This window comes from Pterocles gutturalis, unplaced genomic scaffold (genome assembly GCF_000699245.1).
Source record: "Pterocles gutturalis isolate BGI_N339 unplaced genomic scaffold, ASM69924v1 scaffold8462, whole genome shotgun sequence".
In the NCBI taxonomy this organism is placed as follows: Eukaryota; Metazoa; Chordata; class Aves; order Pterocliformes; family Pteroclidae; genus Pterocles; species Pterocles gutturalis.
The window spans coordinates 25,724-37,059 of NW_010115243.1; the positions used below are offsets into that span (position 1 = coordinate 25,724).

At 46.2% G+C, this 11,336-nt stretch overlaps 1 protein-coding gene across 1 annotated transcript; it reads right to left on the reverse strand.

The window, feature by feature from the left end:
* Positions 1–1,991: 1,991 nt before the first annotated feature.
* JAM3 (junctional adhesion molecule 3) lies at positions 1,992–7,566 on the reverse strand. The gene is made up of 8 exons (XM_010075114.1): positions 7,458–7,566; positions 6,521–6,634; positions 5,518–5,670; positions 5,102–5,304; positions 4,677–4,776; positions 4,217–4,346; positions 3,184–3,238; positions 1,992–2,544 (listed from the first exon to the last, which is right to left on the reverse strand). Exons 1-8 carry the CDS (start codon positions 7,564–7,566, stop codon positions 2,509–2,511), a joined length of 900 nt encoding a protein of 299 aa, XP_010073416.1. The 3' UTR covers positions 1,992–2,508.
* Between the last annotated feature and the right edge of the window lie 3,770 nt (positions 7,567–11,336).

The window sequence follows — 11,336 nt, forward strand, 5'->3', positions numbered from 1 at the left end:
AAAACATTCTTGGCAAAGTTAAACATAATACATTAGTACAAACCTGAATATTATTCACAATGATACAATAAATTCCATCAATCAGATTTCATGAGTTGTATCAGGGGGATCATTTCCCCTTCTCTCGTTAGAGATGCCACTGTCACATTTTCGAACTGAAAAATAAGCCTTGATTCTTAGCTTGCTGGCTTGTCACGTGAAGGCTGCCTTTGGCTCATGGTGAGATTGTGCTCCCGTAGTGCCCAGAGCTACCCTGATCCAACCTTTTCTTTCCCTTATTAGAGCTATCCTAAAAGCAGCATAGAAAATGAGTAGTGGATATAGCGAAGGTGCGAAGGAATGTTGGGCTCACGGCTGTCGCAATGGTTAGAGGCAGCGTGCGGCCACTGAACCGTGTGTCTGGCTGAAGAGCACGTCTTAAGAAGGTAACCGTAACGTAGTTGTAAGATAGCAGTGGTAGTGCCCCAAGTTACACAGAACAAATGGTTATTGCTGCCCCATCCTTATTTTTACTTCCATTAGCAAAAGGAGAAGTGGTAACGCTTTGTTTAGGCAAAACAAATGCAGCAATGGCATGTCCAGCGAGGCCCCTAGGAACCAAAGCGGATTAATTCAGCACGCTAAAAAGTAACACCGACAGTCCAAATCATCAAGTATCCAAAATACCGTACACAGGAAAAGTTAAGACAACTCCATTCATATTGGAAATACAAGAACACTAAATTATGCTACATTTAAAAAAAAATCTTAAACCACAGCACAGTGCTAGTGTTGCATCCACGTATTGCAGTCTTTTATTACCCAATGCTGTTCAACTCTATCAACATACATGTTTCTGGGAAACACGTGTTTCCAATTATTCTCTCTAAAGCCAAGAGAACTAGATTCATTTTCTTTTTTTTTTTTTTTCTTTTTCCTTTTACCACCTAGAGAAAAGTTGCAACTGACACTAAAAAAAGTGCTTTTGTATTGAGCTTTTGCTTTCCCAACTCCAAAAACAGTGGCCTTGGCTATGCAGTTTAAACCGTAAAGTTGCCATAGCTGTCACGCTGCGTTAGTGCTTTAGGGAACTTGCAGAGGGGTAGCAAACACTGAAGTCACTCCGTCACCTTGTTGGAACTGAATCAAAAAGCCATCCCTGGATATTTCTTGCAACAACATAAAACAAAGTGGTGGTCACTGGCAAGAACAGTAAGTTTTATATATAAAAAGGTGACAGCTCCTGCCGTAAATTTACAAAAACTATCCCTGAGTGACTCTGTTCTGCGTCTGGTAAGACCTCGTGTGACAAGGAAATTGCTGAAGCTAGCTTAAGAGGAAAGAGATGCTGTTCCACCTGCAGTTTTTTTATTACACTTTGCAATAATACTGATATGCTCTGACAGCGCCATACTATAGCAACATTTGAGCTCCTCTCTGTAGCTTAAAAAGTAAAAAAATAGCTACATTACTTACACACTGCTGGCATCGCGTATTTACACTTTAAATAGAAATGTTACCTTTTCTGAAGTAATCAAAATATATCTTTGCAAAAAATTTAGAATGTGGGATTTTACAAAATAAGTGGAGAAAGTAAAAAAAGCTTGACAGTATCTCAGTACCTTTTAGGGCAGTCTTAGCCCATGAAAGTATTTGGCTTTAATTTTCCTGAAAGGGATGTCTTAGCACTAGGGTCTCTGCCTGCACTGTAAGCCTCTTTAAAACACCAAAAGACGCAAGAGGCAAGCCTGCTTGGTGCAGATTAGAATGAGGGGTTACCTGCGTGCAGTGAGTTTTCGATAAAAGCAGGGAACAGAAGCAATCCTTCTGGCCTGATTGCTGCCCACGTTTCACGTTAAATGGACTAACGACAATTCAGTACGTTTACAAACGGGCTGAGAACATTAGTTGCGTTTACTGTATGGGTATCTGTCACTGTAGGCTGTTCAGATCCCCCATTCTGCACCTGAGCAGTCAAGAGTCAAAAGCACAAGACAATCACAAACGTGTAAAAGTCACCAGCCAGGCCTGGGCAACAAGCTGCTGGGAGGAAGGCTCCCCCTCGCATGGATAAATCGGATTCCTTAAAGTCCATCTATTGCCGTATCAGCACCTTTTTTTGTCTACTAGTAATACGTACTGGTAACGTCTACTACGCCTTTACCTAACGCTGCTCCCCTGGTTGGTTTGCACATGGTGGCCGTGTCCCTGCAGCACACATTGAAGGCAATTCCGCAAACTTCCACAGCCCAGTCTCTTGGGAAGTATTAAAACGCTTCCTTAGTCCAAGGACAGGTTTAGGTGATTCTGTTGGTATCTCCGGAGGCAGGGGAGACGCAAGCTGGGCAGTGAGGAGTTACTTTAAACTTTGGCAAAGAAAAAAGAGATATATAGATAGCTAGCTGTCAAGTTCTTGTGTGTTTCAGACTCTTCCAAGCGCACTTAATTCATCTTTTGCTCTCGCTTTGAGTTCCTGGAGGAGGTATTTTCACACTTGCTTCTGCTGGTTTGCAATATTCTTTTGGCGTCTTATATGACAAACGAAGACTTGTGTCTGAAGTCACCCTGCAACAAAACAGTCCTGGATGTAGACAGGATCTAGTGGCTTTCCAGGGAACAATTTGTTCCTGCTGCCCCCAACTGCACCATGCCTGTGAAAGGTACATCTCATCTGTGTAGCTTCTAGCATTCGGGCTAGGTCACCCCCTATTCCAGCTGGTGAGGAGACACTGGTCATACTGGTTAGGAGCTCTTTCTACTGGTCTCCTCACATACCTGGGCATGGCAGGGGACCTTCTCATTCCCTCTTCGGGATCTCTGCTAATAGGGTGAGGCTTTTTCTGGTCTTAAGCTTAGTGATCTATTCAAATCCCAAAATGCAGATTCTCTCGTAAAAGCATCACAGCCTGCCCCCTTAATCCAATGAAACTCATCCTACAGGGGTCAAGCCATAGATAACCGAGACTCAGCAGAGCTGCCTTTGATAGCTTTTGGCATCAGTCACTTAAGGCAACTTAAACTGTTCATCATTTCTAAGGAAATGACTCAGCCTTCACCCTTCTGTTTTCCCTCTGTTCTACATCCTTGCCTCTGAGTGGTGCCCACTCTAAGAAAGTCTTTAAACCCTAAAAAAGCTAGTAGTCCTCTGCCCACCCTCTCTCTCTCTCCTCAACAGAGAGATGTTAAATGCAAATCATTTGTTACCTCATCATCTGTCCGGATATAGTTAACGCCATCAGGTTTTGCTGGAGTCTTGTAGCTGGAATAAAGGAAAAGATCTCATTTCTGGGACAAGGAGACTGCAGGATTTTGGAGGGGAGGTGTTGAGAAAGATGGAAATGAGGAAGAGCAGGCGAATGAAAAGAAAGCAGAGAGAAACCCAGCTCATGGCTCAAACGATAGATCTGTGCTTGTTCCATCACTCCTCGTTACTGGGATTTTTTTTCTAAATTCCCCTTCAGCACAGGGTATAAAGGTATCTGTATGTTTCCACAAAACTAACTCTGCTAAGAGACTAACTGAGTCTTTTCTGGGCTCTCCTGCTCTGGCCCCTGTGCACTACCTTTCTGTGTGCCTCCTGCATTGTTTCCTGGGGCAATTACAAAGCTGATTTTAAACCTTTGCTGCCAGATGCCTTCACTATTTTCCTTAGTTATACGGAAGCGCTACTTGTTTGCAGTCCCACAGGAATTCAGAATGTATATACGACTGTCAAGTCTAGTGTATGCCAACCCTCAGCTGCATTTAAATAGGATATTTGGAACTTTTTCTGAAAAAAAAGACAGGACTTCTGCTGAAAAGCAACATTTAACGTGGAACAAATTTATCTGGTGAGAATCTTGCTTTTACATATATTATCTCTTCTACAGATTCGGCAAGGATATCAAGCCTTGTTTCTGATGGTAATGCTGTTGTTTTTAACATTTTAATGTGCATTCTAAAATGGCTGGCTTTAGTCCCAAATTTAGGTTCTCACAACTGATGAGCTTTCCTGCAGAGAGCCTACTCTTCTGCATATATTTCCCATGCACATCCTGATGCTTTGAACTAATTATGCAGTGAGCTCTGTTCATTCAATTGTAGACCTCATTATGCCAACAGCACCGTACTCTATTGGCCAAACACCTGGAGACATTTAATTGTGCTGGTCCCTCACAATTTCTGGTGGCCTCCAGGCTACTTCATGCCCGCGGTGGGTGCAGGGTCTTGTGTCAGAACACTCTGAAGCCCAGCTTACCTTTCTCCGCTCTCTTTGCTGTTTGCAAAGTAACCCCTTCTGTAGGCGCAGCAGATACCAAGAGTGATGAGCACCAGAACTGCCAGGACTACCAGGACTCCACCAATTATCCCACCGATATTGAGGTCATCTGGCAAAGAGAGAAGCCATCATCCCGTATTTCTTTAAGGCAGTGGCAATATTCTAGCTTTACATACACTAAAGCGACATCTCTTGAATATTCTAAGTAAACCCCAATAATTTATCGGGAACTAGTGAGTCCCTGATGCCAAGACTAAAACTGTTCATGAACCTGAACAGTGTTTTAATCTTTCCCTGAATCTTTAGCTTTTTTTTTTCTTCCTGTGTTTGGGGCGATGAGAAAGCAGGAAAGACCGAATGCTCTAGGATGTCCCCCTTCTTTCCTATGGTGATGACCATTTATTTATGGTGACAGATTAATCAGCACTGAGCCACTCACAGACTTCCATCTCCTGCTCCTCACATTTGGCAAAGCCGGCGTCGTTTGTTGCTATGCAGGAGTAACGGCCCGTGTCGCCTTTGTGCACGGCATGGAAAACCTGGTGGGGAGAAAAGGGGGGAGCAGGAGGTGAGAGACAGATATCACATGTATAAGCAACTCTCCATTGCCAGGCTTCACGGTAGGCTGCGTGACATCTTCCTTCCCTCTTTCTAAAAAGGCAAGTGGTATCGGCAGGGATCCCCAAACAGCCAGGGTAATACCTTCTTCCATCATTCATCTTTCCTTTCCCAAGTCACCCAGATCCTAGAACACCTAACGTCTTGAAATTATACCTTCCTTGAAAGCCATGCAATGGCTTTTTTTCTTTTACAAGCAACCTTAGAAATAACCTGTCCAGCGAAACATGTCTGTAAGGGCATTACCAGAGTGCCTGTGGTGGGGTTCAGGGTGTAGGAGGAATTCTGGAATTTAGCGTTTGACTTCGTGTCTGGCGATAGAGGTTCACTGTTGCGGTACCAGCTGTAGGTGGACTTTGGGTAACCTTCATTCTCGTGGCAGTGAAGAGAGGCTGTCTTGCCAACAGGTACAGCTTTAGGCACAGTGCATCTAGGAGTCATGGGCTTCACTGTGGGAAAGACACAAACCATGTGAATGACAGCGCTGAGCAGAACCACAACATCGCTGATGTCCTTTCTAAGATGCCTGAGCTATAAAGGCATCAAAACCTTCTGTTATCTCTGCCTGGTTTAAACAATTCCAGAATGCCATTGTTTCGAGACCCGCCGCTTCTTCTGTTAGCTAGCAGTGCTTGCAGATGTGTCTAGGTTTAAAGAAATACCTTGGACTGTAAGCTGGATATTGATCTCATCGATGGTTTTAGTATCAGAAGGTGCAGCCACTTCGCAGCGGTACGTGGCAGTGTCCATCCGGGTGGTGTTCTTAATCACCAGCGATGTCCGGCTCAGAATCTCTGCACGAGTCGCAAAGTCTCCTGACACAGAGAAAAGAGAGAGAAAACATTCAGGGTAGTCACACAGACTATTTTTAGGCATCTGAATTAAGTGGTTGATCTTGGACTCTTTCCGGAGTCAAGAGAACCACCCGAAATGAACTGGATGCTCGAAGAGCCTTCCTTCTGCCAGTGACCACAGAGAAAACCAATGCTGCTAACCATGTAAGAGCACGAACCACCCCAAATCTCAAAAACTGTGGCAAAACAGGGCTTCTAAGACAGCCTCAGGTCTTTTCTCCTTTGGAAAATTCATTTGGATGTGGCTGTTGGTCCCAACTAAAGTGCTGGAGTAATTCCAGGTGGAGTCGAGCCCTGCTGGCAGTCCTGTGTTTGACGTTCACCGTCAAGCCAAGGAGTCTGCTCCTCATCCCGTGCTCCCAGGATGCTGCAGATCACTGCGCTGCCTCCGCAGCAAGCGCTGGCAGCTCAAGATGGAGATCCCTCGGTACAGGTGGAGCCCTGGGATGTCCCATGGAAAGACAGGAGGGGTCAGGGTCTGGTCCTGAGAGCTCCGACACCCAGGGACCACGCGAGGACCACGAGGTGCTGCAGAAGGGAAGCTGTAGCAGTGGCTTTCTTACCCAAGGAGTATCTCTACCCAGGATCTCACTCCAGCTCTTTGTGGCTCCCTACTGTGAACTGTCAATAACGAGGGCAGGGAGCAGAGAACATCCTGCTCTCTCTCCATCTTGCGCTTCGATTGCTGAACTCTAGTTCCAGCAGAAAGCAGCAAGACACTCAGACATCCTGCCTTTTACAGACTTGTTTGTTCTCAGCTGTATTGTTTCTGAGGCTGCTTTGGAAGTTGAAGAACAATGAATCTTCATACCCTGCATTTTATTGTCGAAAAATACGTAAGAGGTTTCGCCATTGCGGATTTTCTTCCACTCGATCCTGGGATCTGGTGTTACGGTGGATTTAATGATGCAGGACAGCTCGACACCTAGCAGGAGAAACAAAGATTAATAGGAAGCAGCTGTATTTTTGCTCTGCTTTAAGCAGTCTTGCACAGTGTTTTATTAGGAGACGCTGCCCACAAAGCAAAGCCTTCCCTTTCATCTGCCTCACAAACAGAAACACTGCTGGGTTCCAGGAGCTATTGGGGAAGATGGATTTTGGCCAGCAAAAATAATAGCCGAACAGATATCAACTATGGAGAGAAATGAACATACTGTTCTCTACAGGCTCCAACTTAGGGCAAACAAGACCTTCTGACAGGGTGAGTCTTGCTGATAATTAGAGCCTGCAGCGTGAGTTCGGGATGCAGAATCTCCCTGGGTGGTGTCTGGTGATGTACTGAGGACCACGATGCCTGGGGATAAATTCAGCAAGCCCACTCCCCTGTGAAGCAGGCATTGTCATCTCTGTCTCCATAGAGAAGGCATCGCAGCGGGGCTGAGAGGTGCCTTACCCAGTATTGCACTGTAGCAGGGCCAAGAAAAAACATAAATTTCCCGACCCCCTTTTCAGTATATTAATTGCATGACGACCGCCTTTCCTCCTTTTGGGATCCAGTTCATAAAAGCACTTAGGCAGACACTTTGCAATGCCAAGGCCTTGCAGGGGACTTCAATAAACCATTGCAATCGAGTGCTTTGCTAAACAGGGAGAGACACAGACCTATCTTAAGCGCTTTTCTGAATCTCAGGCTCTCAGTAGTCCTGCCTCCCCCAAGAAACCAGATACCATGAGTAATAAGCAAAATGTTTCTCCATTGTTTGGGCAGCCATCGCGCCAGGCAGCCAGCGGGGCCCCGTCGCACTCACTCTGGAATTCCTGCACCACGGGCTTGGTGTTGCTGGATGTCAGTTCCACAGCCAAGAGTCCGCAGCCTGGAAAAACAAACAGAAGGTAATAAGAAATAGCACAGCTCATAAGTCACCCAGCTAGAAACACGCTGCCTGCTGAGAAAGCTTCTCAGCCAGCTACAAGGACTAACTTCCCGAGATAAAACCCATTCCTGGCTACTCACGCCGGTCCAGCAGCCCTAATTTTCTTTAGGAGTTGTGGTGTAAATACAGAGAAATATAATTGTTAGAAGTAGCAGTTAAAGAGGAGGATTAACTAATGGCACAAAAGCAGTGCCAGCAGAAGCCATTTCCTTGTGCCTTATGCTTATTGAATTGGTAAGGGAGCTCTTCCTCTGATAATGCAAAAGTGAAAGCGTTATTTTGCAAATCAATCTGATGATCAGGAAAAGACAAGAAGCAGACGGACCTCAGGAGTTCCGGTCAGCTCCCAGAAGATGTGCCAGCCCTCCAACGTACGCTCATTACATCTTCCAGTATTTTAAGACTCAGCATGGTAATGTCAAACGCAAAGCAGTAAATCACGAAAGGACCGCGGGTCCGGAGAATCACCGCAGCAGGTACCAACAGCATCCACGTGCTACTGGATGCCCACCCTTACAAACAGCTCTCCTGAGGGAGCAGGACACAGGTCAGACCGTGGTATTCTGCAGAACAGGCTGCTCCAAAGCCCTGCCTTACAGCAGGAGGATACCTGCTCCAGCTGGTGCCAGATCATCAGTTACAGGGGGATGCCGTGGCCCCGTACGCGGCTTCGCTGGAACAAATCCAATCAGGAGTTTGTTGAAATCTAGGGGAGGATGCCCGCTGCCTTCACTGGGCATTCGATCAAACAGCAAGTTAAAGATGATGGAAGCCAGTGCCTCAGCGACATGAGATGTACCTAAAGGTTACGACTGTTTTACTTGGAGTAAAAAACTCATAACAAACCTGAATAGAAAGCAGAAAAGGGAGCTGAAGGGAGATGTGGGAAAAGAAAGGATCTTCAGCATCATGGCAGACAGCTGGGAAATCCTGTGTGCTGGCCTTCAGGGTGGAAAACTTTTGGACAGAGAGAATCTGACAATGCAGGGATAAAACAACCCCTCTGGTGGGGTGGATCAGACGGCGTTACAGAGCAAGGCAGCAGTCTGACACACACCCAAGAGCTGCAACTGCCCTCCCACTGAAAGCTCAAGGGCCTCCAACACCTAAAATCCTTCCAGCATTTTTAAAAAACATTCCCTGCCGATTCTTATCCCTCATTGTTTGTTAAATGCTGGTGCTTTCCTCGGTGCCTTGGCTCTCGGTGCTTATACCCCAAAGACCACTGGGGCGAGCTGGAGTTTGGCATGGTTCAGAAGCTGCCTTTGTGTACAAAATAATTGTTACTCACACAAAAGCCACCAGCTGATGCAAACTAATAGTTGTCCCAGCCAAATCTGCTCTTAGCAGGACCCTTCCAGCCTTCCCCCTTCTGCTCTTGGGACATTCATGCAGCGTTGGGGAGAAATCCAATCCTGAACTAAGATGACAGTGCTCTGGACTATAATGTACGTTAGTTGGGAGAAGTTTTGAGTAACAGAGCAGTATAGTGAGCACTTTGTTTCCGGCCTGCTTATGCATGGCTTTGGAGAGCCAGCAGCATGCCATTTTCAGAGCTGGAGATCCCGGCTGGCTTCCTGCTTGGGACAGGAGGAGCTGATAACGCGTTAGGCTCGGTCCTCAAAAAGGGGGAAGGGGCAGGTGCTGCTTTCTTTAGAGGCAGCACCCTCCTTTGTTGGGGACAAAGGTTTACAAAACCACTCTACAAGCAAGAGATTTTTTCCAAGACCTGGAGGAGCAGATGACGATGGATTTGCAGAAAGCAGCTCGCACAGCATCTCTCTGGTCTGCGCTATCCTATAAATCCTTCTTTTGGAAAAGCTAGAGAAAGGTGGGGAGGGAAAGGGTTCCTTGTTCCTTGATGGTTTTTGTTATACATTCTTGCTTACACAAGATGTTTTTTTAGAAAACATGCATCCCATCAAGTAGGTAGAATGATAACAGTCCTACTGAAGTACATCTCCTGTAGCTACAATATAGGCACAGCTGAAGGTGGAGGTGGTAATGCACAAAGCTGTGTTACTCGGAAGGAGTTGTGACTCTAGAAGTACTCTCTTCAAGACACTGGGACTCCAGCAAACTCTGGCCCCATCTTATTTCTTGGAAATTGTTCACAGCAGGTTTTTTCCCACCCACTAAACACAAGAGATTTAAGTCCATCCCTCAGGCATAAAGCAGGATAACAACAAATTTTAAGCGGAAGCTGAGCCCTTGGAGGCTGTGTGAGAGGTTCTGAGGTTATTACATCCATTGACTGTGGGCAGAGATCAATGGGGCTACTTAAATCACGGCTAAGACAGATTTACTCCTCCATAGGTGGCACAAGAATACTGCAAGCAGCATGCTCTAAGAGCTCCAGCTATGCAGGTTGCAGAACAAAAGAAAGGGACCACGAGGATTGCAAAGCAGGGGCAGAACAACCTTACAGCTCTTCTCAGTGTTACTTTGGGGTATCCCTTGTTCCCCAGTTTCCATGGGCTTGGAGGAATCTGCACCAAGCCAGTGCTGTCCTGTTCGAGCAGCCTGGGCATCTGTGCTGTGTCCCATTTCCCCGTGTTGGCAAGTTTTGTCCCTTGGGTGACCGCACTCATGGGTTGCTTTGCTTTGCGTGTTAAATCACCATTAGCGCCAACTGCCACCTTTTAGAGAGAGTGCTCCAAAGATGTTCCTTTAGGCCTCTTTCAGCCCAGTGCAAATAAGCAGCAGAGGTTTGGTGTTATGTAAATCTCACTTCAAAGGGCTCAGCACCCAGGATTGGAGAAGAGCGGGCACAGACAGGCGTTCCTTTCCAGAGCAGCATGCATGCCACAGCAGCCCAGATGCACCTACCAGATCTGTATGTGCTACATCTCCCAGCACCTACCAGATCTGTATGTGCTGCAGACTCAGCCAGACATATGGTTGAATCCCAAATGCCATCAGTTCTCCAAAATAGAATCCAGGACAAGTCTATAGCATATTCTTATGGCACTTCTTTCAGCTAAAGAGATCCAGCCCATGCTTGTTACTGTGACTCATGTTATCTGAATCATTTCAAAATGCTATACTGAAACCACAGTTTCAGAAAAAACCTAGCAGCTTTATAGACAGCTAGGCTGTGTTAAATCTCCTCTCTCTGGACCAAGTTTAAAGCCTGACCTTCCATCTCCTTCCATCCCAATCTCTTATCTGAAGAAGGTGAAGTATTCCTAAAGTATGATAGGGAAGGTAAAAAAGATGACCAGGATACAGCTCAAATAAGTTGCTGCCAACAGCCCATGCTGCAGTATGGTTCGATGCTGCTTTGCCGATATTGCGGTTATCGGAAATGGTAATTCTAGTTAATGCACCGTCAGGCACAAGCAGTACAAAACCAAGCAGCTGTATTTAAACACCTGCCCACTAATGCAACAAAAATATGCCATGCTGGAGGTGTCCATCATCGCTAAGCAGTTGCTTGATTTGCAATTCAAAACGCATCTAAGCCATGTGGGAATGCTGCTGTAAGCCACACACCTTGTTAGGCATCTTCACTTTCGGGACGGTTACTCTGTGTAGCAGGACTGCTAGCGAGTGATATACTGTTAGGTGTTAGAAATGCGTTAGCCGAACGCTCTGCACGCCAGCACATTTGTGACTGCCAGTTTGGAGGTGCCCCTCGAGCATCCATCCTCAGTGCTGTGAGCTGGAGCGAAAGGAGTGGTGACAAGGACGATAGAACAGGTGACCGGAGCAGCAGGCAGGAGACAAGCACTGCTGTTAATGGCAGCCCAG

Excerpts from the sequence above, each read along its gene's own strand:
- JAM3 (XM_010075114.1), bottom strand. The coding sequence starts at position 7,566 with ATGAGCTGTGCTATTTCTTATTACCTTCTGTTTGTTTTTCCAGGCTGC. Across the intron at positions 6,635-7,457 it reads CGTGGTGCAGGAATTCCAGA|GTGTCGAGCTGTCCTGCATC; the intron begins GTGAGTGCGACG and ends TTCTCCTGCTAG. Across the intron at positions 2,545-3,183 it reads ATATCCGGACAGATGATGAG|GGTGACTTCAGACACAAGTC; the intron begins GTAACAAATGAT and ends GTTTTGTTGCAG.